This window comes from Hemicordylus capensis, chromosome 6, assembly GCF_027244095.1.
Source record: "Hemicordylus capensis ecotype Gifberg chromosome 6, rHemCap1.1.pri, whole genome shotgun sequence".
In the NCBI taxonomy this organism is placed as follows: Eukaryota; Metazoa; Chordata; class Lepidosauria; order Squamata; family Cordylidae; genus Hemicordylus; species Hemicordylus capensis.
In genome coordinates this window covers 25,819,625-25,844,323 of record NC_069662.1, presented here as the reverse complement: position 1 = coordinate 25,844,323, position 24,699 = coordinate 25,819,625, and the positions used below count along the sequence as shown (strand labels likewise).

General features: G+C 40.0%; 1 protein-coding gene across 1 annotated transcript; it reads right to left on the bottom strand.

Annotated features, from left to right (window-relative positions):
• Nucleotides 1-1,777: 1,777 nt before the first annotated feature.
• Nucleotides 1,778-17,749, bottom strand: LOC128330977 (vomeronasal type-2 receptor 26-like). Its single transcript, XM_053264345.1, has 6 exons — nt 17,604-17,749; nt 15,702-15,993; nt 11,297-12,148; nt 6,800-7,027; nt 3,885-4,011; nt 1,778-2,682 (listed from the first exon to the last, which is right to left on the bottom strand). Exons 1-6 carry the CDS (start codon nt 17,747-17,749, stop codon nt 1,778-1,780), a joined length of 2,550 nt encoding a protein of 849 aa, XP_053120320.1.
• Between the last annotated feature and the right edge of the window lie 6,950 nt (nt 17,750-24,699).

The window sequence follows — 24,699 nt, the reverse complement described above, 5'->3', positions numbered from 1 at the left end:
CCATGCATTTGCCAATGTGTGCCATGCATGCCATATGTGGAAGCAGGACCACAATTAATATCACTATTCTGAGTAGAAATCTCATTACAAAGAGATTCCCCATTGGCATCTATCAAAAGGCTAGCCACTATATGAGAAGGCAGGTTGTTTAAAGTATCTGTGATCACCTATCAGATTCATGTCACTATTTCTAGCTCCCAATCTTTCAGAGTATATATGCAATTTTTTTTCACTGCCAGTTATTCGTTGTATAAGTAGTCCTTACACAAATCCCACAGCAGGTTTCACAGGCAGTAGAATTAATTACAGACTATGTGATAATTAAAGGGAAGGAAGTCACCAATTAAAAGTTGGAGGTTCCCTGTGGAATTGCTGAAACAAAGATGTTTCTCACATCTAGTTTCTCATCCACTAATTGAAACAGAACCTGTCCTCCATAATTTGAAGAAAGGGAGCCAGAACACAGCCTTGCTTAACTCCTCTGCTAGTTGGAACTGAAGTGGTAAGGGGGCCTGAAGAAGACAGCCTCAGGTGTTGATCAATATTAGTGTGAGCTTAGGCCACAGTAGCTCTCAATCGACAGTGTCAAAAGCTGCTTTTGGATCAACACAAGCTTCAAATAGCTTGCCCTACCTTGACTGTTAGTAAAAACAATTATCTATGGTCGAATATCCATTGCTAAATCCTTCTTCTCTTTTCTGGACACAATGTTTTCTATTTCCTAGGACCCCAATTTAATGAGCAAATAAAGTAAAGTTGTGTTGTTGAGTTGGTGTCGACTCCTGGAGAGTCAACCACAGAGCCATGTGGTTTTCTTTGATAGAATACAGGAGGGGTTTACCATTGACATCTTCCATGCAGTATGAGATGATGCCTTTCAGCATCCTCCTATATCGCTACTGCAGACTATGGGAAATATAGGTATTTCCCATAGTCTGGGAAATATACCTGTGGGGATTCGAACCAGCAACCTCTTGCTCCCTAGGCAAGTTATTTCCCTGCTGTGCCATTAGGTGGCTAATGAGGAAATACTTAGCATATATTTTTGCTACTAATCAATCAAGCTTATTGGCCTGTTATTGGAAGGGAGGGTTTTATCTCATTTTTGAATTATGCTTTGGTTCCATCCTGATAGTATATAACTAGTGAAATTTATGTATTCAAATATATGACATGATAAAGGGACCCAACAATTCAAATTCTCTTTGAAAACCTCTCCACAAATACCATTTTCTTCACTGATAGTGATGATATCAGCAATTTCAGCTTCTGGAACTGGTGACCAATTGTCCAAATGATCTAACTCATGGAAGACATCAAATAGTGCTGTGGAACATTTGGGGCATTGTTGATAAAGTTAGTCCTTGCACCATAATTTACTATTTTTCAGAATCTTACATAATCTATAAGTTCTATAGCCAGTGCTAAACCTTTCCAGAGATTATATTTATGCACTGATGCATCAGTCTAAGAGATGAATAGAATTTAATGCTATGGTGTTCTCAGCAGAAATCACTAAAAAGGACATCATCTCCTGTGAAATGAAAAAGGAGATTCAGGATTTCAAGTAGAGCTGCTCAAAGGAAGTCTGGGAAAAGATGACTGGCGAACATTAAGGATTACTTCCCATTAAGCAAAACTTGGTTCATATTTCCATATTATGATCATGATTATGATTATTAATAATAATTATGGTGTACTCATGTACACAGAAATACACACACAAATACAGACAGTTCTGAGTTGGAGAACAATGGAAATGACAGAGTCTTTACATTCAGTGATCCCTTCTTCTTATTAGCTGTTCCCGGTTGTTCAGCTGAGGCTTCAGCATTATAATGTAGCATTTAGGGGAAAAGATGCAACCCAGCAGCCCAGCACTGGAGGCTAAGATAGAAAAGATCTCCACAGCTACCATGTATTTTCCAGTGGTGCTAAGATAGGTTGGAATGAATGATAACCAAACACTACAAAACACTAACATGCTGAATGTGATAAATTTGGCTTCATTGAAACTGTCAGGTAGTTTCCTGGCAAGAAAAGCCACGGTGAAACTTATAGTGGCCAAGAAGCCCATATATGCCAAGACAAGGTAAAAGAAAATTACAGACCCCTCATTACATTCCAGTACAATTTTCTCAACCACTGAATGCATGTCAACATCTGGGTATGGGGGAGATATCACCAGCCACACAACACAAATCCCTGTTTGAATAAGGGAGCAGGAAATAACAATAGAGTTGGCCAGTCTTTTCCCCACCCACCTTCTCATGCTGGATCCTGGCCTGGTGGCCATGAAAGCGAGAACTACCATGATGGTTTTTGCCAGCACACAAGAAACAGCCATAGAGAAGATGATGCCAAAAGCAGTTTGTCGGAAGAGACACGTCACCTTCGCAGGATGGCCGATGAACAGCAAAGCGCAGAGGAAGCAGAGCAGGAGGGAGATGAGGAGAGTATAGGTGAGGTGCTGGTTGTTGGCTTTGACAATGGGAGTGTTGTGGTGCTTCATAAATGTCCGTAGCACCAGAGCTGTGATAAAAGAAAGGATAAGAGCAAAACTGGACAAAGTGAGCCCCAAGGGTTCTTCATAAGACAAGAAGCTTATGTCCTTTGGAATACATAAATCGTGGTTTCTATTTGGATAATTTTCATCTGTGCATTTATCACAGTCATTCATATCTGTGGGGGAGGAAAAGAAAATGTAGTTTCATTATCAAAAACATGTCATAAATCTACCAGCACCTAGTAAAATATTCTCCATTCAAATCTGGGGAACCATTCAGTGCTGATCCTGTAGAATAAAAATGTTTAAAGAACACTGAACACTCTTTGAAATAAAAAATTATACAGCTGCATTAAGTTTTGTGGGCCTAAGAAAGGAACTTTGTTTTAATCCACAAAGCTCTAAGAATTTGTTTTATATCAGAGTCTTGCTATATCTAGCTCTATTCAGTCATTGAGGTCATTCACACAATCAAAAACTATGTTCTTCCCAGGTTTGGGAGCTGTGTGTGCTCCCAATTTTCAGTTGTGTGGAAGCAAAGTAAGAGGAAAACCTGGGTAGAAGTGATTCTGTGGAAGCAAAGTAGGAGGAAATGCTACCAAGGTTCTCATCCTACCTTGCTTCCACACAATACTTCTACCCAGGTTTTCCTTGTACCTTGCTTCAACACAACTGAAAATTGAGAGCACACACAGTTCCCAAACCTGGGTAAAACAGTTTTTGATTGTGTGAATGACCTCATTATGTTGTACTTGTGTTCAGATGCCTGTATATTCATATGTGCTTTTGTGTAAATGACTGCTCTTGTGTTAATTTAAAAGTTAGTCTGGCTACAGACCTCTCAAATGCATTGTACATATAATAATTGTATTGCTGTACCTGTGTTAAGTATAACATGTAAATATCTATACCTGTGTAGAGATTTCTACCTATGCATACAGTACAGATATATGAGCATTGAGCATAATGTGTGAACAGGGCCTTATTTATTTGGCATTTATGCCAACCCCTTCTAGCTTGCATTTCCAAAGCAGAAATAAATGATCCTTTATTAGCATTTTTCTTTGGAATTTTGGTTTCATCCTAAAGGGGTTGCACAGCTACCTACAAAATGGAAGCATCCTCTCACCTCTACTCTATACTAAATAGCAGAATCATCACAAAGTGGTGTCCCAACTCCTTTCCTGGAAAGCCAGTCTACAAGAGTATTATGATTGATGCAATTTGAAACCTATAAAATCTCTAGAAGCAGCATGCTAAAAAACAAAACAAAAAACCCTTCTGCCTCCTGTCCTGTAAACAGGGCTCTGAAATGATAAATTTGTGATTACTAAGAGAACCTCCCTTAGAATCAAATCCTGATGTATATATTTCTTACCCTTTTGGTTTGAAATTTCCCCTTCTGGACACGAGATGCAATCATAGCAGCAAAATTGTTCTCCTTCCTTCACTTTCTTCCTTGAACCAGGATGGCAACTCTCACTACATACAGAAATTGGCTGCACCTAATCCACATACCAAAGATTATAAATTATAATCTTGAGAACAATGATCATAGATTCCATAACATCCTGGGGCCTTTTCATATCTTAAGTGATATGAGAACCAACGTTCTGTGGTTTCCTCCTATGCCAGCAATTTATTATTATTATTATTATTATTATTATTATTATTATTATTATTATTATTAGAGCCAGCGTGGTGTAGTGGTTAGAGTGCTGGACTAGGACCGGGGAGACCTGAGTTCAAATCTCCATTCAGCCATGAAACTAGTTGGGTGACTCTGGGCCAGTCACTTCTCTCTCAGCCTAACCTACTTCACAGGGTTGTTGTGAAAGAGAAACTCAAGTATGTAGTACACCGCTCTGGGCTCCTTGGAGGAAGAGCGGGATATTAATAATAATAATAATAATAATAATAATAATAATAATAATAATAATAATATATGAGGGGACAGTAATAAAGGATTTATTTTCTTAAGTGTCATTTGCCTGGAGATGGAAAGTATCAACCAGGTGGAAATGTTTTGTATGACAGACTTTGTTAACTGGGATTGTTGATTTGGTTACAATCTGGGTTAGTTATCTCCCCCACTGTTCTGACTGGGATGCACTGATTGTGAACACCCACACCCATTACCTATCCAGGGCACTTGCATGTCACTCATCCTCACCTGTGCTCCCACCACAGACATGTGCACCTAGAGCAGATTACACACAGAGACACTCTAGCAACCTCCTCCTACTCCATGGCCCCCAAACCTTTCCCTACAATCTGCCTGGCAACACACCACATCACAGTCAACTGTAATGCCCACCCACACATCTTTTCCCCTCAAAAGCAGAAGAGGTTGTGACTGTCTTGAGGGAGTACTCTTCAAGCTGAGAAATGTTGTGCTCTTTTTGTTCAAGCCTTCCTTCTGCCCAACCCCCACACATGTTCATCACTGAATTCATGAGATCTGCTCACTTGGTTGACTGTTAACTGCCCACTAAGTCCATGAACATTCCACTCAGTTGAGTTACATGTAGGCAGGTTTTTTGTGTGTGGGGGGGAGGGGGGTGTTCCCATAGGGATTCTTCTTCAGATTTTTTAGAAATTGACCCATCTGCAATTTATCCTGAGTCTGCGGTACCTCCCTTTTGCCCACATGTTCTCTGGTTACGTATCCTTAAGGATCATAACATTTACAATTTAAATTAAATGAATCTCACTTGATCAGGTGATTATGCCCTAGCTCAAAAACTCAACATAGTATCAAAGAGTGCATCTCACTGCTTACTCTGAACACCTTAGGGTGTGCCAAAGAGGAACTCAAAGCAAACCCAGACCACTCAAGATGGGAAACCTTTGGCTTCCACATCCCATGGCACCCTTCCATCCCAGATCCTGAGGCTATTCACATGATGGGGCAAAATCGGGCTAGCCTCTGTTAGCCAGATTTGGCCCCATCATGTGAACCACTGGGCTCAGCTGCAAGCCTGGTGGTTCCTAGGCAGGTAACCCGCCTAAGTACCCCTGTCCTTAAACCAGGTTTGAGGAGCGAGTGCTCTGCAAACCTAGTTTTAATAATCGTGAGTAGCTGCAGTGTGGCTTCATGCCACGGTTACTCACAAGGAGACCCCCAGAGGGGAGGTGAAAAGCCACCTCCTGGCTCCGGGGGTCTTGCCAGCATGCCCTGTGTGCTCATGCAGGCCCCCGATCGCCCCCTGCTCCCCCCAGCCCCCGCCGGCTCCGTCATGGAGCCAGCAATTGTATGGGCAGCCGATCCGGCCTCCCAGGGCTCCCGCCACAATCATCTGAAGGGAGAGCAGGCTTAGCCCGCTCTCCCCGCAATAGCAGCAAAAGTGGGTCTCACTGATTGTGAGACCCCGCTTCCCTGTCTTGACCCTTCACTTATTTAATGTTTCAGGTTGCTCTCCATTAGTGTTATTCTTCCCCTTCACATCTGCATTCATAGCATCTAGTTCGATTGTAATCAAAAGGATTTATCAATGAATCACCTTCTCCTCCACAAGCCTGATCAAAAGTTATTATCATAAGCAGAAGGCATACTTGAGGTTACCACCCCCTCTGAGTTTAGTAGGGCTGTGAACCAAGAGCTGACTTCTGAGTTCTGGTGTCCAGTATGTGAAATATTATCCCGTAAAAACTCACCTAAAATAAAATCTGATGTCTCTATTACTGGATGGAGAATATTTTATTTATCGAAGAAGGAAAACATTGAATCAATAAGACTTCAAACAACATTAATGGTCATCAGAGGCTACTTTTCTTCAAAGATTTTTTTTCCAGTAGGCTTGTCCACTTCTCTGATTGTTAAGAAATGTATCCTACTGATCAATCAAAATCTCCCTCTTATGTCAACAGATCTATTACTACCTTGCAGGAAGCAGAAAACAAGTATCTGCCCTCTAATAATTGTCAGGCTTTAGTTATTTGAAGAGTGCTGCCAACCACCACTGTTTTCTTTTTTCTGAGTTTAACATATCCAGCTCTGTCAACTTTCTTCATTTTGTTTTCCAAGTATCTGACCATCTTGTTTCCCCTCTGTTGAAAGAACTCCAATTTGTTAAAATCCACCTTAAAAATGTGGTGCCCAGGACGGGGCATAGGATTCAGATGACGACAACTATTGTGCAATCATATTACTTCTTTTCAGATGGAACCCATTGTTTTGTACATGCAGTCTAAATTTCCATTAGCAGATGTGCAAACACATGAATTCAGCCCACAATAGCTTTAGCACTCATTCCAAATGGAAGGACTTAACCAATGACATGTGTATCCTACCTGATTAAACCATCTGTGCCATTTTATGGCACTCTCATTGATGACGAATGTGTGGTCTGGAGGAGCCTGGGGATCCATCCTCCCAACTTTCACACTATAAAAGGAGTGATTTGCGGAAATAATCCAGTTGAGAACATCAAAGGCGGCTACAATTTCTCCATTCTTGTCAAAGGAAACTGTATGCCCTGCACTATTGTTAAATGAGACATCTCTCAGAAAATGATGGAGCTACATGGAAATGGAAAAGGCAAGAGATTAGAAAATGCCACCATTGTCACATCTTGCAAGCATCTGCCCTGGATGGGTACAATTTTCATTTTTTACTTACTTGCTTAACACTTGCACAAGCAGACTGAGAGCACAACAGACAGTGCAACTTTGAACACACTCTCAATTGTTTGACCTTCTTAAATGTTTTAATTTTTCCTTTAACTAGTGCAGCATGAGCCTGGATGTCAGCCAATATATCCTAATTAGAAATATATGGGAGCTAGGTGGGCCGGGTGCAAAGCATCTGTGCCTCTAACTGCCTGCCGCACTGCTACCTCCCCCTCCCCCACCTGCTGTTTCCCCCATCACCGTTGTTTTCTCTCCCACCTCCCTGGCCACCCGCCTGGCTTCTTATTTCCCCTGCCCACTGACTCGCTCACCAGACAGCTGCCATTGCTGCCTTCTTCCCCGGCAGTCGTCACCGCCATTTTCCCTGCCCGTCCCCCACCATTTTGCCCACCCATGCAACGTGTGGCCTGCGGCCATTTTGTCCTCCCGCTTGTTCTTCCACTGGCTGTCCACCTGCCACAGTTTTCTTTGGGTGCCACCGCCACCACCATTTCCCCCTCTCCCACCCATCCTGTGGTTAGCCTAGCCAGCAGCTCTCCAAACTCTGGCGAGAGCTGCCACACATGGGATTAGCCATGGGTATGCCTTAGAAAATTAAATATATAGATGTTGATTGTAAATAATTCAAATAGTTTGGTCAGGTGGATATTTTAAGTAGTTTTATAAAGAATAATAAGGAATTAATACTAAAAATGTAACAAGTAGTTCTGTTAAGAACTAATCTGCATATTTTGCTTTCACCACAATCTTAATTGTGGTGAAAGCAAAGCCTTTTGGAATGGTGGTATAAAAGTTTTAATAAATAAATAAATAAATAAATAAATAAATAGATAGATAAATAAATAAATAAATAAATGATAATTACCAACTTCTGCCTCCAAAAATTCATGCATCCACCACCTTGAATTGGGGTGGATGACATCATCACAAACGATGCCATTGAAGTGTCCCTATGTGTCGCTACAGCAGTACTAAATTTGGACCAAATTGGTTCCCATTTGTGCCTCAAACTTTAGTGCATCTGCAATCTTGAATTGGGGTAGATGACATCATTACAAACTACACCATTTAGGTGCCCCTTTGTGTCCCTGACACTGTAGCTTATGTGGCTCAAAATGGTTAAGCAGTTCACATGTTAGCCCACTTGCACCTCAAACATTCATGCATCCACAGTCTTGAATCAGGGTGGATGACATCATCACAAACTATGCTGTTGAGGTGTCTCTATGTGTTTCACTACAATTGTACTAGATTTGGTGCAGATTGGTTAGGCAGTCCACAATTTAACCCACTTGGGCCTCAAAAAGTTCACACATCCACTATCTTGAATCAGGGTGTATGATGCCTTTGAGGTGTCCCTATGTGTCCTGATTACAGTACCAAATTTGGTTCAAATTGGTTCAGGCATTGAGAAATTGTTAGGGACAGAGAGAGAGAGAGAGAGAAAGAGAGAGAGAGAGATGAGTGATTTCATAAGCTTATTGTACTGTCCTTCAGGAAAGTAGGCCAGAGAGAGAGAGAGAGAGGGAGAAATAATGTCTAAAAATACAATAATCCTGCACTCTATGGACTCTTCTCCAGTTTCATTTCCCCCGCTCCCAAATGGATATTCATAGTAAATTAAAAGTGAGCCATCACACTGCAGTATGGAACAGTACCCTACCGCAGGGATGTGCACAAAACTGGTTTGCCCGGTTCGGTTCGAATTTGAACCGGGTTCGAACCAGGAGGGGGCGGTTTGGTTTTGGTTTTGCTTGAACCCCCTGGTTCGGTTTTAATTAGAACCATTTTGAAGCAGTTTGAAGTGGTTTGAATGTCCAAATGTAGGTGGGGTGGTAGCTGGCACCCATGGGAACCTGCCACCCAAATCCCAAAGCAATCAGACACTCGTATGATTTTTAATGAATTTATATATATATATATATATATATATATATATATATATCTCATAGGGTATAATGGGACTCGAACCATCTGATTATTCCCTATTGTGGAGCACCCATGGGTTGCAACAGCCACCCAACCCCCAAAGTTTTTCTTCCTAGGGAAGAATGGAGGTTTCAGCAGCCCCATAACTGCACTTGCTGAGGTGGCCCAGAGCGAGAGTGCTGTCTCCAGTTACCGCCTGCTCATCTGGTAGCCACATGGAGAAAGGCCTTTTCGATTGCTGCCCCGAGATTGGGGAATGTGCTTCCTGCTGAGATATGATCCTCCCCATCTCTGACTATTTCTAAGAAACATCTGAAGACCCATCTCTTCACCCAAGCTTTTTCAGCTTTTTAAATTTGTAGGTTTTAATGTTATACTGTTTTTAAATTGATAAACTGTTTTAACCTTTTATACTTGTTTTAATTGTTTTCATGTCATTGTTAACCACCCAGGGATGAAAGATTGGGAGGTATACAAGTTAAATAAGTAAGTAAGTAAGTAAGTAATTTGTGGTAGAGTTTGTGTGCTAGACAAAGGTTATTCCCCTCTTTCCCCAAAAGAGATTGTATTATTATTCCCCATCTATTTTTGCCTCTTTTTAACTTGCATCTATACATTATTCTCTTTTTAAAGAGGATTGTGTCCACCATCCAGTATTTAAAGGGATTCATCCATTCTCCTCCATTTTAAACCGGTATTTGCATTATTCTTGCCCCTCTACCTCCCTGAGCCATTTTTGGAGAGGCGGTATGCAAATAAAATAAAATAAAATAAAATAAAATAAAATAAAATAAAATAAAATAAAATAAAATGGGTGACAGGTATTTCCATAAACAACTCTCATTATTTAAGAAGAGTATTCCTTTGTTCCACTTGTTTTTAGAAGGATATTTATTAGCAGCCTCTGCTCTAAAACATGGTGAACGTAACTAACCATCTCATGTTTCAATGGTGACTTAGTTGGTGAAAATGCATTGAGCTGTTGTAAGAGTCAGAGTTTAAGCTGGCTGACATGCTGTGCAACTTTATTTCCTTGGTATGATGTAATGTTTGTGCTGCTGCACAAGCACAAAAATTGCACAAATTGAGTTGGGGAGCAGTGAGGCCATAATCCATATAATGGCCTCAGTGTTCTCAAATTGTGAGGCACAACAGTCCTCTTAAAAGCAGCATAAACTTTACATTTCACTGGATGTGTAATATTGCACAGTATATCAGCCATTCTGTTATTTTATATTATTAAAGCTCTTAATAATAATTAAAAAAAACTTAATAACATGAGATGCTCCAGAAAAATGAATATATGAAATCAGGTTCCAGAGACAGAAGTGTTGTTATTAATCAAGTTTAATGAAAGTAAAAGCCCAAGATGGCCTACTACGCTTTCACTAGCAGAGTTTTTCTTGATAGCAAGGTAGCATAAATAGGACACTGGGGGCGGGGGAAGAATTATGGAGTATATCTCACATTTCAGGAACAAAAATAGTAGGAGAAGATACTAAGCAAATGTTAACATATTGAGGTGCTTCCCACAATCAGTGGGAAGCGCCGAGAGAAGGTTTGCGGGGAAAGTGGGCTGAATACACTCTCCCTGCAGACGAGCACGCTGGCAGCCCTGGGCAGCCGGATCGACTACCCACACAACTGTTGGCTCCATTATGGAGCCGGTGGGGGCTGCAGCGATCGGGGGCTGCATGGCCCCTGGAAGGTCCATGATGCCTCGCGCGAGTGTGCCGGGCATGCTGGAGAGACCTCCAGGGCCGGGGATCTCCTCATGTTTCAGCCTCCGGGCAGGGATCTCCTCATGTGTTGCTGTGGCGCAGAGTCATGGCACAGCAACACACGATCAAATATATGGGATTAGTGGAGCACTCGCTCTGCTAACCTCGTCTAAGGGGTGGGCTGATTAAGTGGGTCATCCACTTTGAAGAAACCAGGCTCGCCTGTGAGCCCAGTGGTTCTCACACTCAGCCGAAATCAGGCTAGGCTCCCTTAGCCCGATTTTGGCCAATCGTGAGAATTGCCTCAATCTGTACTATGTATATTGGGTACTTATAGAAAACAACAAGGAAAATGGAGAACAGCACTTGAATAAGAACAATTCCCACATTTTTAGCTGGTGAGGAGAGAAAGAAAAAATTTGTAGAGACATTTTGTTAGACAAATTGTGGCCTGTTGCTACACACATTTAGAGGAAGTGCTCCCAAAGAAGCTTGTTCAGCCCATTACCTTCCAGAAGTGTTTATTCTGAAGCTTGAATCCTCCTCTGTCCTTCATTGCTCTTTGCTGAAGCCTAGATGAGAACATGGCAAATATACTATGGGTTACCATATACACAGCGTTGTAGATGTTGTAGCTGTGGCCAGTCATGTTCATTTCAAAAAAACAGTCAGAAAGGCTCTCTAGGTGTTCCTCTCCTGTACAAACATTCCCCACCACCTCATTCAGTACTAGATCTGGTAACACACAACTGAAAACCTTTTCCCAGAACTCCTGGATAAAACCATCCCCTGTTGCCTTGATAGGGTTTCTTCTTTCAACAAACTGGCGAAATCCTGGTAGATTATTGGAATGAACTGAGAAAGATATTGTACCATGAAATATTTCTATATCCCATGTCCTTTGAAAGACAAATGAAGTAGGCTGCATCTGGGCTGTTCCTATCCACACTTTACCTTTTGGTGCAGGCTCTGCTTGGGATAAGTATGCCACATATTTAAAAATTGCCACAGAATAAGATTCGCCATAGGCCACTAGCACATTGGTTTTACTCTCCATGACTTTATCAAGTATTTGTGTCCCTTGCTGCATGATGTCCAAAATTTTTGAGATTAATGTTATTTGTGGGATTCTTTCTATGAACTCAAAGCAAATAGCACTCTTGGAAAACAATGGTAATGCAGCTTGCACAAATCTTTCTCCATTGGCATTGTCGATTACCACGGCCCCAATCCACATCCAGCTGAAATGAAGAAGCAAAGAGAGAATCCCCTGATATGCAAGTTGTTCATTTGGGAACATCTGATAGAAGGGAAGTCCTGGGGTTTTATCATTCATCACTGGAGCAGGACCATGGGTGAGCTAAAGAGAAGAGGAAGGCATAAAAACAATCAAATATAAAGCGTCAGTAGCTGCTTGTCCATCACTAGCTGCTCATGGATGCCTAGGGCTGATGCTTCTCAGTAGAACTGAAATATTTCTTGAGGTTGCATTACATTGTATTATTTAATTATTTTATTTTTGCATTTGTATCCTGCTCTTCCTCTAAGGAGCTCTGAGCTCCACATATATGTGGTTATGCTTTTCTTCGGAACAACCCTGTGAGGTAGGTCAGGTTCAGAGAGAATGAACTGGCCCAGAGTCACCCAGTAAGTTTCATGACTGAACAGGGATTTGAACCTGGGTCTTCCCTGTCCTCGTCCAACCCCTTAACCACTACAGCACAGTGGCCCCCACATTACCAACATTGTTTTAAGTGTTGAATTTTTAAAAAGATTTTATAATGCATTTATTGTTAGTATAAGCAAAAACAGAAAAGGTTACATCTCCAAGAGTATACATGATTACACAGAGGAGCATATCCATCATAAAAAACCTCCTCTATATGCAAGATACAGATAGTAATTTTATATGTGTGTGTGTGTGTGTGTGTGTGTGTGTGTGTGTGTGTGTGTATAATTATAGAATAAGAAAGTCTTAACACAGGACTCAGTCTTACCATCAGTGAAATTACAAATCTAGCAGTTAAACAAAGTAGAGAAGGGAGAGCCAAAACGAAAATCAACAAAAGAGAAAAAAAGCAACAACATATACAGGTGAAACTCGGAAAATTAGAATATCTTGCAAAAGTCCATTAATTTCAGTAATGCAAATTAAAAGGTGAAACTGATATATGAGACAGACGCATTACATGCAAAGCGAGATAAGTCAAGCATTAATTTGTTATAATTGTGATGATCATGGCGTACAGCTCATGAAAACCCCAAATCCACAATCCCCACAAAAGAACAATATCGGACCTCTGAAAAGTATAAGCATGCATATGTATTCAGTACTTGGTTTGGGCCCCTTTTGCAGCAATTACTTCCTCAATGCGGCGTGGCATGGATGCTATCAGCCTGTGGCACTGATGAGGTATTATGGAAGACCAGGATGCTTCATTAGCGGCCTTCAGCTCTTCTGCATTGTTTGGTCTCATGTCTCTCATCCTTCTCTTGGCAATGCCCCATAGATTCTCTATGGGGTCAGGTCAGGCGAGTTTGCTGGCCAATCAAGCACAGAACACTGTATACTTTTAAGAGGTCCGATATTGTTCTTTTCTTCAATCCTTGTCTTCTTGGTTCAATGTAATATTCTAATTTTCTGAGATTGTGGATTTGGGGTTTTCATGAGCTGTACGCCATGATCATCACAATTATAACAAATTAAGGCTTGACTTATCTCGCTTTGCATGTAATGCATCTGTCTCATATATCAGTTTCACCTTTTAATTTGCATTACTGAAATTAATGGACTTTTGCACGATATTCTAATTTTCCGAGTTTCACCTGTACATGAATATTATGATTAATTCAGGCACAGAGCAAAACTTCCACAACAAGGGTCCCATCCCATACCCACAAGCTCAAAAGTATTAATAAACATATTATTAATTAATATTATATCAATAAAAGCTTATGATTAGCCAGGAGAGAGAAAAAGAAGAAAAAGTCAAACCCAGCAGAAAATAGAACCTTCATGAATGTAACTCATTGAAATCCATACATTCAATGAATATGATTTCCCTGCATAAATATCATCCTTCTTTTAATTCAAAAACCTGTATAAAAATCGTCCAGAAGCTTTCTCAAAATAAGGTTCTAAATACACAGGTCTCTTTCTGATCTTTTCCATACCAGTTCTTCTGATTAACATGTAAAGATATTGATAAAATGATTCCAAACAAAAGACTAGATAATACCATTTATATCACTGCTAAATGGATGCAATCTAAAATCTATGAGAAAACCTTTAAAAAAAAAAATTCCTTCAAGAACCTTACCTACTGATACAAGAACAATAGACAGCTTCTCCTATAAGGAACTGTAAATTCAATAGGCCTATGATGTCAGATAAAAAGGTATGGGGGGAAATTCCTGGATCAGATTTCAGTGCTATGTTATATTAAAAAGAAATGAAGGGACCGTTGGTTATTACCTAACTTGTAAAAGCTATTAGTTCTATACAGATATCTAAAAGCCATGAGTTCTTGACAGGAACTCCAAAATAATAATAATATTAAAATAATAAATAATATTATTTTTATAATAATATGAAAATATAATTTTTATGTCTCCAACAAAGTACTTAGAGGGGTCCCTCAAAGCAGAGCAACAGTCTGCCAAAATGTAAAGGTCAGCACCAAATCATGCAACAAAATCTTCACGTATATCTATTATCACTTTGTGTTTGGCTCTCCTCCCTGCATAATACTACACCACAAGGAAATCTATGACTTTGTATTGAAGATACAGAAAATGCAAAGAAAAACATTTCAACTCTCAACTGTAAAGATCTTATTAAAACCAAAAGATCAAAATAAGTCTAGAGTCTAGTATATAAAAGGAGATATATATATTTATATATAGTATATAAGAGGATTAAGGAAATAATTTTTGAACCTCTCCTCTAACTCCCTGAAATATCTAAATATTAGAATGATAAAGAAAAGATTGCTCATAGAGAGAGAAGATGCCAACCCCACGTAAACATAAAATTTAAATGTAAATTTTTCTTCTTAATAGCACAGATCCATGATGGAGTTCCCAGACCTTACACGCCAATTACATGACAATTTAACATATATTCATGACTGGTTTCCAAAGCCTGTTGTACAAAAACAAAACAGAAAAAAAAGTGAAAGATCGTTATTAAAAAGGAGTAAAATGACTAATAAAACGAAGTAACTGGCTGAGGACTCTCTCATCATTTTAAAGACCAACTAAGTTTTTCTTGATCACAATCTTGTACAATACCATCAAATCCTATTTCCAATTTTACGTATGATATATTAAAAATGGAGCATTTAGTTTAAAGATTTCCCTCTTCACAAAATTTTTGATAAAAGCAGTTACATAACAGGGAATATAAAAACAATTCTTCAATTAGCAGAACCTAATTACATATTCAAGATAACATTGCAACAGCAATCATATATGAATGTTTACATGTAAAAATGTTTAAAGTGTTGAAAAAAGTTTAAAGTGTTGAATTATTAACAGTGTAGCTGGCATACCATGCAAGACAACACAAGCCTTTGGAGAATTGCAATTTATGAAAAATCAGTGTTGCAAAACAGGGACCTCCTGCTTCATTGCAAAATGGCACAAATACAGTTGTGCAATGTGACCCCCATTGGAAATAATGTGTTGCATCACCTCACTGTGTTTGTGCAACTTTATGAAAGAGTGGAACAGCATTGTCAGTGCAATTTACCCAGATGTAGTAGCATGGGCTACGTGCAGTATGTCAACCACCATTTCTAAGCCTAAGTACCTCCATTTACTTCAAATGGATCCATTTCTCTATCCAAGGCACAAAATTGCACCTGTAAGGACCAAGGATTTACATATTAAATAACTTACACAAATCCTACCTGTGAAATTTTATAAATATCCAAGATGGTTGCCATATGAAGGGAGGTTAAAGGGTCAAGTGCCCCAATGACTGCAATCAGGTTATTCTGGGTATCACACAAGTAGTTGGGGACAAATCTCTCCAATGAGGATGTAAGTCGCAGTGTTGCATGGTAGGTCCATTTTGCATTGAAATAGCTGTCATAGATGCGGAAACCCAAAGTGGCATTTGGTAAGATCTGAGGGTTTTCATTTATTTCCTTTACTGCAAATGCCAAAGCCAGGATGTGCTGGTAATTTTGGGGCAGTATGCTAAAAAGAGAGTTGAATTCTTTGTCAGAAGGATAGCCTGAACTTTGTAGTTACAAAGAAACATCCATTTTCTAGACTAATAGGAAGAAAGTCATGCAGGATTTGGTGATAATCTGAAAAACCAAGGTTTTACTTACAGTACTATACTCTTGATCAGAAGCAGCAGGGGAGAGAAGGGCAGGAAAAAATTCCTGAAGGAAGAAGGCCACTGACCTTTTCTTACTCGCTTTTCAGGAATTTAGTCTCCACAGCCAGCTTGTCTGTACATAAGAATCTGGGATATCTGTGAAATTTACATCTGCAGGATACATATGTAATACCTGCAGTGTATGCTGAGTATGCACATTTAACCTGCACCTCCCATTTATTTGATGAAGAATTCAGTCTGAGAGTGGCTTCTGAGCATGGCTCAGATGAAGAAAGTACACTTCAGATACCTCCTTGGCAACTTCAAAACATTTTGAAAGCACTTTGGGATATTTTTCCCAAACTCTGGAAGTATATAGTAAGCAGTTTCCAACTCATGAGGAATCTATGAATTAGTGGGGAATTAAATGTCTCAATAGACTGCACTACCTCAACAACATCACAAAACATTTGTTCTATTTTAAAAACAGAAATACTGAAGTGAAAAAATAAACCTTAAAAATTAGAATTTACTCATACTGTAGGTGAGTCTCATTGAGGACTGGCAAAGTAATTTTGTATAGATTACATTTTTTTTTCTTGAAAGTTTAAGGAATTAAAATATGTAATAGAATGTTTTATTTATGTGCTTAAAAGGGGAAAGTAAAAGAACAGGTTGAGATATCTAAGATTTCATCTTCAAAGAGTATTCAAATTATTGTGGGAAGAATAGAACATAAATGTAGTGAGAATGTAAGTAAATAAGAAAGAAGAGGCATATATTACTTAAATTGCCATTCTACAACGTAGAACTTACAGTATGTCCAACAGTGACAGTGAGGTCATTCACACAACTGAAAACTATGTAGGACAAGTGTCCTACCCTGATTTGGAAGCTGTGTGCTCCCAAATTTTGGTTGTGTGGGTGCTAACAAATAGTTAGAAGGAGGGAGAAGTGACTTGTGTTTGGGGCGGTATATATAAATATGTTAAACAAACAAACAAATTGTGTGGAATCATGGTAGGAGAAAAAACTGATAGCTTTTAATCTACCTTGATTCCACACAATCACCTCTCCCTCTTCTACCTAGCTATTTGTACCCACAGAACCAAAATTTGGGAGCAAAGCTCCCAAACCTGGTCAGGACACTTGTCCTATCCAGGTTTCAGTTGTTTGAATGACTTCAATTGGTATTAACTATGAATTATTGCAGTAAAAATGAGGAATAATGCAGGAGCAGATCCAGAGAGGAAGCCATCGGATGAGAAGGAGAATCTTGGTGTTACACAGAAATTGGTAGAAAAAATAACTTCTTAAATTCAAGCTAGTGAGGGTTCCCCCCACCATTCACAATCCAATAAACCATTACTTTTAGGTTCCAACTGCTAGAACTGATCATGCATGAACTCAAAAGGAAACAGACCAAAAATGGAAGTACAATCAACTTTTTAAAAAACAAAACAAAACATGACTAGCTTCTTACAGTAGTTCATCTTGCAATGGAGATGGGGGTTTTCCAGTGAAGTCAATTGAACTGGAGAGAATGAAGGTCTGAGAAGTGATACCACCAATGATGAAGTCTCCAGAATGAAAATAATCATGAAGTGGAGGGTGTGGATCATTTACCATGCATTTGACAACATGAGCCTTGCATACCATATGTGGAAGCACAAATATAAGCAATAACACTGTTGTTACCATTCTGAGTATAAATCTCTCTAAAAACAGATGCTTTAATTGACAGCTATCTCCATTTCAGAAGGCTGGTGTCTAATGTGAAAAGGATCTGTGATTGCCTTTCAAATCATGTCCCTCGGTCTAGTTCTGGAGCCCTCACAATACATCTGCAATATTATAGGGACATAGGAAGCTGCCATATAATGAGTCAGACCATTAGTCAATCTAGCTCAGTATTGTCTGCACAGCCTGGAAGCAGTGTCTTCAAGGATGCAGGCACAAGTCTCTCTCATCCCTATCTGGAGATGGCAGGGAGGGAGCTATCGTCAGGGAGGGAATAATCGCTCATAGTAAGCTGTTAGTTGCATAATGGTCACTGAGATTCTATAGAGTGTTTCACAGACAGTCAAATTAACTATAAACTATGTGATAATGAAAGAGAAGTCACCAATTACAAGTTAGGGACTCCCTGTGGAATCACTGAAGAAAACATGTTTTTTATGTCTAGTTTCTCCTCCACTTAATTGGAGAGGAAGTTAGACTTTGGCTTGGAATGAACCTCAGCAAGAATACAGTAGGGATATATGAATCGATTCGGGTACAAAATGATTTGTACCTGAATCTAGCTGATGCGGGTGATTTGGAGACAAAACAATTCACCCCTGTGGTCCATTGGATAGATTCTGGTCCAAATCTAATTGTGCCTGATTCTATTCAAATCAGTTTGAGATTCCGATCCCTCCCATTAATTTCCCCAGATTCCAAGCTTTCATTTTTTTAAAAAGCTAATCTCTAGACCTTGTAGAAGTAGACTTATGGAGCAAAATGTGTGGTCACTATTTTTCAAGTGTTTGGATTCTTTGGTGTATAATAATGTTTCCTCAATGAATCCCTATGAGGATTCATTACGCACCTTCATTTCTTCTATTCATTTGACTGTCTTTTTGACAGTGCCAAATGCCAAATGCTATGTGCCAACTACATCCACGTCTCACCCGCCAGTCTCTAAAATCACTGCTGTGGGCCGCTGCATTGTTATTTTTTGGCCTCCATAAATCAGCGTGGTGGCCATTTTGGAGGCCGCTGCACATGCGCAAATGGCCTCTGTGGAGCCTGGCATGAACAGTGGGTTTAGAGACTGGTGGGTGGTTGATTTGCAAAGATGGACTAGAATGAACTTATCTTTAATGGGAAGAATTTCAGTTGTGAATGTCTTACCTAAAATGTTGTTTATTTTTCAGACTATTCCTATAATCAATACGCTAACCTGTTTCAAGCAATGGCAAAAGGATATAACTAAATTTGTATGGCATGGGAAAAGACCAAGAATTAAATTTAAAAACTTACCAGATGCCAAAGAAAGAGGTGGTCTTACGCTGCCTGATTTAAGGCTATATTTTGATGCTGTTTGTTTGACGTGGTTAAAAGAATGGATAACATTAAGAAAGCCCAGAATACTTGATTTGGAAGCATTTGATAGAAGGTTTGACTGGCACTCATATTTGTGGTATGATAAAAGCAAAGTGCATAAAGACTTCCTTGATCACTATGTAAGAAGGAGTCTGATGGGAGTATGGGCAAAATATAAAAAATGGTTGGAGTGTAAAACTCCATTATGGGTATCCCCAATTGAGGCTTTGGCATGTAAAGAGACTGAATGGGGTATCTGAATGGGGTATCTGAATGGGGTATCTATAGGGATTTGTTATGTTTTCAAGAGAAGGGCTCTAAATTAAAAAAATTAAATGAAGTACATAATTTGGTTAGTAATTGGTTTCAGTATCATCAGCTAAATGAGATTTATAAAAAGGATCTTAAAGTTGGATTTTTGGATCAAATGTCGAGATTTGAGAAGGAGCTGTGTGGAAATGATGAAAGATTAGTCTCTAAGATGTATAAGTTGTTGCTTTTGGAGGATACAAGAGATGAAGTGGTTAAAACGTCTATGATAAAATGGGCTCAAGATGTGGGTCATAATATAGATATGGCTGCTTAGGAAAAATTATGGAAAACTGATTTAAAGTTTACTGCATGTTATACTTTAAAAGAAAGTTATTATAAAATGATGTATAGGTGGTATCTGACACAGAAAAAAATTAGCATTAATGTACAAAAATGTTCCAAACAAATGTTGGAAATGTGGACAATGTGAAGGAACTTTTTTCCATATGTGGTGGTCATGTGAGAAGGCAAAGGCTTTGGGGGATATGATATACAATGAGTTGAAGAAATTTTTTTAAATGACATCTCCTAAGAGGCCAGAATCCTTCCTGCTGGGAATAACTCAAGGAGAGTTTTCCAGAAGAAATTTAACATTTTTTATGTACACAACCACAGCAGCTAGGATAGTATATGCACAGAAATGGAAAGATGCCAAAATGCCCTCAAAAGAAGACTGGTTGATAAAATATGCTGAGATGGCAAAGCTTACAGCACTTATAAGGGATGAACATTTGGAATGTTTCAAAGAAGATTGGGAACCATTTTTACTTTACTTAAAGAACTATCTTTTTAATATGGACTTTTCAGCAGGGTTTGAAATATAGTAATAGCGGGCTGGGTTGGGTAAAATCGAGCAGTAATGTGTGGAGTATGTATGTTTTGAATTATTACAGCAATGGTTTATATGTATTATCACCATGAACCATGCAGATAGGTAAGTGGGAAGTCAATATTTACTTAATTAAATAAATGAATGTAATTTGCATGTAAAGTTATTGTAAAAGCCAATACAATTTAAAATGCAAACAAAATGGCTGCTGCACCGATTTATGGATGCCCGAACGGGCCAAAAAATAACAATGTGGCAAGCAGTGGTGGTGATTTTAGAGGCTGGGGGGAGGCAGGGGAAAATTCGCAGACCCCGCCGTGGTCTATAGGATGCACCCCGAAGGGGCAGAAGGTTAAATTATTATTATTATTATTATTATTATTATTATTATTATTATTAAAAATTGTGAACAGGCCGACGGGGGTACCGGTCAGGACAGAACCGGAAGGGGGCAGTTTGGTTCAAATCCAAACCGCCAACCCCCCCGAACAAACCCCTGGACCTCGAACCCCCAGACCTCAAACCTCCGGACCGGTATTGCATATCCCTACTAGTTTTGTTTTGTTTTGTTTTTTAAATAAAATTCTGAGTGCCTTTCTTTATTTCCAGTTTACCCTATTTTCCCCTGTTCCTTATTCTAACCCTTGTTTCTTAATTCAGTTCATATACTTAGAAGTGGTTCAGTCTGATTTAAAAGGATCTGGAGGGTTACTTGCAAAACTCTTCCCTATGCGCGTTGTAAGGTCATCTGCTACTGTTGTTGAGTTATTTTCAGAATGATATACCATTGTCTAGGGCTTGGTTTGTGTGGACTACAGCTGTACAGTGCCTGTAAGTCCCAAGCCAGACTGATCCAGGTTGTTGAAGCCATGTCTAAGCCTGTTCAGTGGCTTTAGATCAGTCTTCAACGGATGGTAGCCTACTTTGAAGAAGCAGCATGCTTCCTGATTAGGATCAGGGCAATCTCCCTACTGAGGGAAGATTCAAGGAAAGCATAGAGTAGCCCCTTTTCTTCACACTAGCAATTCCTTGAAAGTAGATGTTTTGGGTCTCCAGGATAATAGAAGGCAGGGGACCAAGTTCCTTTCAACATCACCACAACAATAGCCACGGCACCAAAAGATGTTATTTTTCATTGGTATATCAGTACCCCAACCCTTTGAATGGAATATCTATTCAATCTATTCAATCGTTTTATAATTCTCTATCAGTTTGGGGGTATAAAGACCCTGACCTCAGACCAACAAATTCAGCAATCTGAGCAGAATATCCTGAGATGAACTATTCACAGAAGGTCTTTGATTGCATGGATCTCAGTCCCAGAGCAGTGTGAGCATAGCTACTGGGAGAGGCAGAGGGAGAAGGGGAGAGAAATGAGTGTGGGGGAGAGAACATTGCATAAATCCTTAGCTGCAGAGATCTTTGTCCCAAAGCCATCCACCTCCTTGCAAGCCGGGTGGGGCAGTTGTAGATGTGCTTTTGGAGGTCCTTGGCTCAGTGAAATCCTGCCCAAAGTCCTCCTTCAACTCCCTTGGATCCCCTGACCCTTCACCAACTTCAACCTAAGCCTACTTGCAAAGTGAGCACCCAGAACTCTTCTTCCAGACCAGAACATCAAGAGGAGCCTACACAGAACAGGGACAGGTATATTTCCCATTAGGGCAGCCCACCCTCTGTTTCCCTGTTTGAAACTACTCAGAGCCAAAACTGCTGCCACAGTCCATCCCCCACCTCCCTTTTGGAATAAAGGCCCATTCAGCTGCTCAGCCACCACAATTCCCTCCTTGCTCTCCCCTCTTGCAAACTTTCCCTTCCTTTCACTTTTTCTGTTCTTTGAACAATAAAGTAGGAATCCTGGGGGCCGCTTATTAAAACAGTGATAAACACTGACATCACTGTTCACTGATATTCATGTAGTCAGATGCAAAGGAGGGAAAATGCCTTAATGAGAAATAAAACCCCACTGAAGGGGACTATGTTGGGGGAAAGAACATCATTACCATTGCTGCTTTCTTTCTATGTCATTCTATGACCTTATTGGTCACCTCTCATACATGCATTGAAGATAAAATGTGAATAGAGCTGAAGACGTCGAAAAAAGTCAGAACTCAGGAGACAATTTTGAATGCGTGCTAACTGAGCAAAAATGCACCTTTTAAAAGTGGTGATTCTCTTTATTTAGCAGGGGGAGAGTAACTGGCCCTATCCATCCCCAGCACAGCATCCCATCCATTGGCTGTTGCTATTGTAATTTGTGATAGTTTAGCAAAGCACCAAGAGGAAGCTGCCCACTCCTGTTATGAAGTAGCACAGAGCCTTATTGTTGCAGTTAGTCAAGAACAAACATGGATATTGTAGTGCAGTATAAAGTAAATAAGATTTAATTTGAGATAGGAAAGAACTATCCTAACTATGAGCTACATTGTGAATAGGAGGGGAGAGAGATAGATCCTCCCATCTGCTCTCCAAGGAGAAAGGAAGTAGAACTGACTCGCTACAGGAAATACCTGAGAAGTCAAGGCAGGGGTCATAGAGTAGAAGCAAAAAAGGGACAGGTAAGGGGACCCTCAGTAACTAAATCTACTCCCAATGCCCCTAGTGGTCTTTATGATAGTTGGTGCAAAAGATTGATGCACTGGAACAGTTTCTGGTATCTTTCTTATGTTTCTTTTTTATATTGTGAGCCCTTTGGGAACAGGGAGCCATTTCATTCATTCATTCATTCATTCATTCATTCATTCATATGTAAACCATTCCATTTTGGATGGCAAACTATAGCAATATGCTCTATGTGGGGCTGCCTTGGTACCTAGTCCAAAAACAGATGTTGGTACAGAATGCGGCAGCCAGGTTGCTCTCCAGGTCAGCTCGGAGAGAATATATTACTCATGTGTTCAAAGAGCTACACTGGCTGCCAATAACCAATAACTATTGGTTATTGATTAGGTTATGTTTGAGATGACTCCTCTGTATGTTCCTTTAGATGAAGAAAGTTTCTTAAAAGAAATTGCCTTGGGTAATCAGATTAACAAATATGAAAAGGGGCACATGATGCGTTCTGGCACCCACTCCCTGGAATTTGCCTTTTGCACAATTGCTGCACACTGAATTGACACTTTCAATGAGCTGTCCACTAGGGATGTGTAGGAATCGGATATCAAGATTCGATTTGAGTTTGAATCAAAATGTACTGTTCAATTCAAACATGAATTGAATCAGCCCTAAAGTGGCTGATTTGATTAGGACTTCATCTGAATCAATTCAACCTGTACTGTATGGGGGGGAGGAAGGGAGAGGAGTGCCTCTATTTTCAGATCTTAAAAATAACAACAACAAAGAGGTGCAGGGGTTCCTGGAAATTACCTTTATTGTGCAGAGCCCATGGTGGGGGGGAAGACGACGATCTGACCTGCCATCCCCCTGCAGCCCGCTGGCTGCTGCTTTTACAAACAAGAGGCACAGAGGCACCTTTGAGCTGCTCATGGTGGGAGCAGTGCTAGCAGCAGCAGGGAGGCAGTGGCAAAACCTGCCATCCCTCCCCATGGCTGGCTGGCCTGGCCGCTCACACCAGGCTAAGCATGTAAGTGCAGGAAGGCCACTGAAGGGGATGGCCCAGTAGTTTTTTCACTACAAAACCAGTATTTTGTGTACAATAATATTGGTGTTCTCGCTAAAAGAACACCAGGCTATCCCATTAAATGCCCTCCCCACACATGCACAGAGGCTATTGAAAGGTCTAACCCAGTGTGAGAAGCCAGTCTGGCCAGCTGAGGGGAGGGCTGGTGGGGAGGGTCGCTGCTCCCCGCCACTGTCAACTCTGTAGTTACCACTCTCGCCAGGGGATTACACCTGCATGTGGGTTCTTCGGAGTAGATTGAGATTGTGTCTGTGTATCTTGCATGGATCTGCAATGTCTTGTGCAAAATGTAAGCCAAATTATTTTGAGCCTTTTTAAAAAAGTTTAAATATTTTTCTGCCCCTCTAGTACAATGCACAAAATTAATAAGAGCCCGACATTTGTGCATTGATGCATCAATCTATAAAACAGATGAATAGCAGTTAGTGCTATGCTGTTCTCAGCAGAAACCACTAAAAAGAACATCATCTCCTGTGAAATGAAATAGTAGTTTCAGGATTACAAGTAGAGAGGCTCAAAGGAAGTCTGGGAAAAGATGACTGGTGTACATAAAAGATGACTTCCCATTAAGAAAAACTTGGTTCATATTTCCATATTATGATCATGATTATGATTATTAATAATAATTATGGTATACTCATGTACACAGAAATACACACACAAATACAGACAGTTCTGAGTTGGAGAACAATGGAAATGACAGAGTCTTTACAT

Bases quoted from the DNA above. Each gene is read 5' to 3' on its own strand.
- LOC128330977 (XM_053264345.1), bottom strand. From the start codon at position 17,749: ATGGTAAATGATCCACACCCTCCACTTCATGATTATTTTCATTCTGGA. The intron at 15,994-17,603 runs GTAAGAAGCTAG...CTCTCTTTTTAG, and splicing joins CCATTGCAAGATGAACTACT to CATACTGCCCCAAAATTACC. The intron at 7,028-11,296 runs GTAATGGGCTGA...ATTTCCATGTAG, and splicing joins AGAATAAACACTTCTGGAAG to CTCCATCATTTTCTGAGAGA.